Raw genomic sequence first — 7,021 nt, 5'->3', positions numbered from 1 at the left:
TCATAAAATTATAATGGCTGGGGACTTTAATTGTGTTTTAAATCCACTCTTAGATAGGACTCCTGTGACAGGGGGGACGACATCTAATACTGCAAAGATAATTACACAGTTTTTAAAGGATCACAACTTATCAGACCCCTGGAGGTTTCTTAACCCAAACTCAAGAACATATTCGTTCTACTCACCAGTGCATTATAGCTACTCAAGAATTGATTATTTTTTTATAGATAATAATTTCCTGCCTACAATTAAATTATGCAAATATGACACAATTGTTATCTCTGACCATGCCCCTCTAGTCTTGGAGCTAAAATCAATAAGCCCCTCGTACTCACCTCGCAGATGGCGTCTTAACCCTCTTTTATTGGCAGACGAGAACTGCACAGAATTTATATCCAAACAAATCAGCTTCTTCCTAGAGACAAACATGTCTACAGAGGTTTCTGCAGGAACACTCTGGGAAACTCTAAAGGCCTTCCTAAGAGGCCAGATTATTTCATATCTTTCCCATAGAAATAAATTAGAAACCAAGAAAGTGTCAGAGCTAAGAAATGAAATTACTAGAATAGATGAAGAACAAGCCAGGCGTCCAAGTGAAGCTCTTCACAGGAAAAGGCAGGCCTTGCATACAGAACTTAACATCTTAACAACTAAAGAAACTGAACAACTTATTTATAAGTCTAGACAGCATTACTATGAACACGGAGAAAAAGCTAATAAGCTTTTAGCTCAACAAATTCATAAACAAGAAGTTCACAATGCAATACCAGTAATCACCAACAAGAATGGAGAAGAAATCATCGACCATAATAAAATAATGCACACATTTAGAGATTACTATAAGTCTTTATATTCCACTGAGCCCAAAGAAGACAACACGCAATCTAATGCATTTCTGGATAATTCACAAATACCACAAATAGATGCTTTAAGTGCTGAGGAACTAGATAAACCTCTAACGCTAACAGAATTACTAGACGCTATAAAGTCACTACAAAGCGGGAAATCATCAGGCCCTGATGGTTACCCCGTAGAGTTTTATAAGAAATTCTCCACTCAGCTAGCTCCACTCTTATTGGTAACATTTACAGAAGCTAAAGACCACCAAATACTACCTCAAACATTTCGACAAGCATTAATCACCGTCTTTCCTAAACAAAATAAGGACTTGTTACAATGTGCATCATATAGACCAATTTCACTCCTGAATAATGATGTTAAGATACTCTCAAAAATCCTAGCTAGAAGGATGGAGAAAGTGCTGCCCTCGGTAATATCACAAGATCAAACTGGATTTATTAAAGGCCGACATCTATCTTCAAATCTCCGACGCTTGTTTAATGTTATATATTCACCAGCAAAATCAAACACCCCAGAGATATTACTATCATTAGACGCAGAAAAGGCATTTGACATGATCGAATGGAATTACCTTTTCACTGCATTGGAGAAATTTGGGTTTGGCCCGAATATTTGTGCTTGGATTAAACTACTGTATACCAGTCCAGAAGCTTCAGTTTGTATTAATAAAATTTGCTCAGACTACTTTAAACTAGAACGTGGTACCAGACAAGGATGTCCCTTGTCGCCACTGTTGTTTGCAATCGCTATTGAACCACTGGCGGTTCACTGCCGAAATTCTCATCAGATAAAGGGGATTGTCAGAGAAGGACTGGAACAGAAAATTTCTCTATATGCAGATGATATGGTCTTATATATATCGGACCCAGAAAACACTGTCCCTGCTGTTTTAACAGCACTAACAGAATTTCAAAAGATATCTGGTCTTAGAATTAATCTGAATAAAAGTATACTCTTTCCAGTGAACTCACAAGCATATAATATTAAATTAGACACCCTACCTTTTACCATAGCAGATCAGTTTAAATACCTAGGGGTAAATATCACAAGTAAACATAAAGCTCTTTATCAACAAAATTTTGGCGTCTGTATGGAAAAAATTAAGCAAGACTTGCATAGATGGTCAACCCTTCATCTCACTCTAGCCGGAAGAATTAACATTGTTAAGATGAATATCCTTCCTAAACTTCTCTTTTTATTTCAAAACATTCCAATATATATCAATAAATCGTTTTTTAAACAGTTAGATTCAATAATAACCTCATTCATTTGGAACTCAAAACACCCACGTATCCGAAGAGCGACCCTACAAAGACCTCAGGCAGAAGGTGGCATGGCTTTACCTAATTTTCAGTTTTATTACTGGGCAGCAAACATACAAGCCATAAAAACCTGGACACAAATAAATGCACATACACAGGCTTGGTCTGCAATAGAAGTAAAATCCTGTAGTACTTCTTTATATTCCCTGCTTTGCTCTCCAATAAATGAAAGTTATCGCAAATATACTAATAACCCAATTGTGCTTTACTCACTCAGAATATGGAACCAAATTAGGAAGCATTTTAAGATGGAAAATCTTTTATCAGTGGGACCTTTGCAAGGGAACCACCTCTTTCAACCTTCGCAAGTATATCCAGTTTTTAATACCTGGAAAAGTTTTGGGATTAAAATGCTCAGAGATCTTTATATAGACAACATATTTACATCTTTTGAACAATTACGTTCAAAATTTAACCTCCCAGCTACACATTTCTTTTACTATCTTCAAATTAGAAATTTTGTTAAACAGAAATTGCCCGATTTCCCCCACCTTGCACCCTCCACAATGCTGGAAAAAATACTGCTCAATTCCGAGGAAACAAACACTATTTCCGCAATATATAAAATCTTATTAGAGTCCCTACCTTTCAAAGATCCAAGAGGACATTGGGAAGAAGATCTCTTAATCAATATATCAGAAAAGGAGTGGAAGGTAGCAAAGCAGAGAATTCACTCGAGTTCTATATGCGCAAAGCATAGAATTATTCAACTAAAAATTATATATCGAGCTCATCTGTCTCGCTTAAAACTGTCCAAAATGTTTCCAGGCCAGGATCCGACCTGCGAGCGCTGCAACCAAGCTCCTGCCTCACTGGGTCACATGTTCTGGGCCTGCACCAAACTAACATCATTTTGGACAAAGATTTTTAAGTGCCTCTCAGACAGCCTTAGTATCACAATCCCTCCTAACCCACTAACAGCTGTGTTTGGTGTCCTTCCAGATGGACTTGAATTGGAGAAGGACAAACAAACGGTGATTGCATTCACTACACTCTTGGCACGCAGACTTATTTTGTTAAATTGGAAGAATCCTAATTCTCCTCTTATAAGTCAGTGGGAAACTGATGTTTTATATTATTTGAAATTGGAAAAAATCAAATTTTCAGTTAGAGGATCTGTACAAAACTTTTTCAAAACTTGGCAGGATTTAATCAATATTATTTTAGAATAAGAGAATTAACTATTATTGTATTTAACTCCCTTCTCCATCTCTTATTTATATAGATATTTACTTCTCCCCTTTTTTTGCCTAATGTTGCCTTATTAAAAAGCTTAAAGAAATTTTCCTTTAGCTAAGCTCTCCTTCTCAGGGATGGGGTTTGATTTGTTTTCAAATTTGTTGTGTTATAAATGGATCTGTTTGTATGGAATGATTACAATGAAAATTAATAAAATAAAAATATAAATGAACTCTTCTCTAACATTTCGGGAATTCTTTACCGCTCTGATGCTGATCACTCTGATCATAAAATTGGTCATTACGATAGTAATTGACGAGAAGGATTCATAATGAATTGCAGAATTATGGTATTTGAAGCTTCCTCGAGAGTGCTGCCTCTTTCTCTTACACGATTTAGCTCAAAACCTAATCGGCACATCGTCATCTCATAACAGGCTGAAGTTTCGAATTTGGGATTTTTCTGTCCAGACGTTTTAGCTCGAGACCATCCTCAAGAAACTGTGACACACACACACATCATGGAGATATCGATGTTTTCGGTATCAGGAGGCCCCAAAACGTCAAGATCCGGAGATTGATATTTTTGACAAATCTAAAGCTTTCGTTCCTCCCCCATAGATGACAGGTTATGTTGGGTGGGGTTTGGAGTCCCCTAGACTTTCTCAAGGGCCATCTTAACGCATGGGCACACTGGGCAGTTGCCAGGGGGGCCCATGCTAATCCATGTAAGTTGTGACTTGCTGAGTGGTTGTGTAGTTAGGGGCCCCAGTGCACTACTTTGCCCGCGGTGCCTATAATGCTGTTAAGGTGGCTCTGGATATGGGGATGGATATTTGAGGAGTAAACTGCAAGACAATGATTCTCTTTTTATATTATGTATATTAAAGAACCATCAACAACAAATCAAATCAAATTAATATATTGAACAATTATTATGAAAGTAAAGTTGAATAAATTGGACTCTGCAGATGCATGAATTAAAGGTAAAGTACCACTTTTGGTTAATGGAAATAGCCCAAAAGTTGACAGAAATCTACGTTTTTTACCGAATAATTGTATGCAAAATTTGGTTGACCAAAGTGTACTCAGGTTGTTTGTGTTTACATACACACACACACACACACACACACACACACAGGCACAGACATCATTTCAAAGATGGTATTTTCAGACTCTGGGAGGTCTAAACGTCGAGATTCATCAAAATCTCGAGAAAGAATTTCTGGAGGATTCCAGTATTTTCCCCATACTTTGTATACGAGACAGTCAGGGAGGTCTAAAACGTCGAGATTCATCAAAATGTCGACATCAGATTTTTGGTCGATTACAATACTTTCCCTACACTTTGTATACAAGAAGAAAAAAAATGATTACCTGCAAAAAAAAAAGCCTTCAGCTGCTGTTTGAGGGATGCAAAAGAAGAAATGGAAAATTAACGACAAAGTTCTAAAGGGATTCATTATGGAGCACGACGAAGGGCACAATGATGGGACACAGAAAACCACCTGTCGGAGGTGCCAATGCCTGCAGAATGAGTCCTGTACAACTCAATTCACCCAACTATGGCCTTCCTGCCAGACATGCAAAGGGGCCGACCCCGTCTTACTGATAGAACTGACTCATGGTGTTCGCTCATCCAACTCAACTACATTGTCAAAATGTAAACTCGCCTGCTCGTATAGGTGCTCCATTTTCTTCACTGTTACCACAGCCTTTGTAGATCCTCCCTTTGCTCCTTCCCTCTTATCCCTTCCCAGAGTCTATTAAGTACCTTTTATGACTGTGCAAGCTAAGAAAGATGATGCGTAAACTAGAAGAGAGAACGGGTGCCACTGCAAATCAGGAGTCATGAGCAGAACATTGGCGGGTTCAGTGCAAAGGCCAACCACAATAACCAAGCCCCCCACCCATAACACAAATGGATCCAAGTAGTGAGCCTTCGACACCCATCAGCGTCTAAGAGTCCTCATGGGCATGTCTTCCCCCTGACCCTAACCACACAACACCATACCACAGGGAGTGACTATCCACAGACATGGAGAGGCAGAGACAAACAACATCTTCATTCTTTGGCCAGTCTACTTGAGTTTTGGAGACAACGAATCTCTGGGACCCCATGTGTTCGCTTACATGGGGGGCAAGGCTTCACAAGCGGGCAGATAAAAAAAAAAAAGGGGGTATAGAGGTGTTGTTTCTACCTCCCTTCCTCGCAATGGCAGGGGCATGCACCATTAAATACTGAGGACAGGTGTCCGGCAGTCACTTGGCAGAATTATATGGCAGTGAGCCCCCTTTTCCCCCAGAGAATACCCAAATGCACTGTGTTGGGGGAGAAGGGGCAAAGGATTAAGAGTTGTTAGTTGTGCAGCAAGGTTCACAGGGAGGGAGGAGCAGGAGGACGAGCTTTACACCCCATAATACAAAACCTGTCACCAGGGAAGCAGGGCGTTAGACAAGTCCCCATGTCCATGCAGGAAACTATTGACACCTGGGGGGGGGGGGGGGGGGGGGGGATTGGAGAGAAAAAAGAAAAAGACGATCATCAGCATCATGTAAGACAGCACGTTATAAGGAGTCATTCAATAATATTAACTCCATGACACAGAGGGTAGGAGTGAGTGCACCGTACAGCAACAACAACAATGACAATGACATTTCTTTATGTAGCACATTTTCAAACAAATGATGTACAGTAGCTCAAAGTGCTTTACATGATGAAGAAAGAGACAAAATAAATAAGGAAATAGAATTAGGGAATACAAATTAACATAGAATAAAGACATTCAGGGTCCTCCATAGCTCTGTTGTTTCCAGAATGACTTCTTGTTCTTTCAGCTCTGACCAGGAAACACAAGGAGCACAAAATGGATGGAAGGATGGATGGTTGGATGTATCGACGAATAAGAAGACAGACAGATGGCCTCGTGCTGAGACAGAGGGGGTCTTTATAATGAAAATGCATAGGGAGAGGCAATGCCAAGTTCATTACTGGCAAGTCAAATCAATCTTTCATTAAGCCCTAAATGGTAAACCATAAATCTGGAAGCTTGAATCAAAGCTAAGGCTTTTTGTTTTTTAAGAAATGTGACAAACGGCTGGGGCCCTCCATAGTGGAAGGACTGGGGGAGAAAATACACTAAGAGCATTACCTCCTCCTGAGTGCTAGATGCTGGAGTATGTGAATTTTCCCTTGGGGATTAATAAAGTATCTATCTATCTATCTATCTATCTATCTATCTATCTATCTATCTATCTATCTATCTATCTATCTATCTATCTATCTATCTATCTATCTATCTATCTATCTATCTATCTATCTATCTATCTATCTATCTATCTATCTATCTATCTATCTATCTATCTATCTATCTATCTATCTATCTATCTATCTATGTAGATAGCAGCCCCCTGGGTTGCAGCGGGAGTTGGAGTTTGGCACAGTCATGTTGGGTGCCAACAGGGGGTGCTGCAGGGACTTCAGAGCCCTAACTTGGCTCACCCAGAAGTGCTTCCGGACCACATGGAAGTACTGCCGGGTACAGGATTAAAGAAACCTGCTGCCATCACTCTGGCGTCCAGAGTCGGGAGGTGGAGGACAAAGCTTGAAGGAGGAGTGGAGGCAGAAGGAGACAATCAGAGGCAGGGAGTGAGAGAAGA

At 39.7% G+C, this 7,021-nt stretch overlaps 1 protein-coding gene across 1 annotated transcript in view; it reads right to left on the bottom strand.

The window, feature by feature from the left end:
* Positions 1-4,002: 4,002 nt before the first annotated feature.
* scn2b (sodium channel, voltage-gated, type II, beta) overlaps positions 4,003-7,021 on the bottom strand; it is a 43,120-nt gene continuing 40,101 nt past the window's right edge. The window contains exon 5 of the mRNA XM_028808482.2: positions 4,003-5,852. Within this exon, the coding sequence (XP_028664315.1) occupies positions 5,843-5,852 (10 nt within the window). The 3' untranslated portion in view covers positions 4,003-5,842. The remainder of the gene's footprint in view (positions 5,853-7,021) is intronic.

Source organism: Erpetoichthys calabaricus, chromosome 9 (genome assembly GCF_900747795.2).
Source record: "Erpetoichthys calabaricus chromosome 9, fErpCal1.3, whole genome shotgun sequence".
In the NCBI taxonomy this organism is placed as follows: domain Eukaryota; kingdom Metazoa; phylum Chordata; class Cladistia; order Polypteriformes; family Polypteridae; genus Erpetoichthys; species Erpetoichthys calabaricus.
Note: the sequence above shows the minus strand (reverse complement) of the source record. Positions and strands in the feature narration are given on the sequence as shown.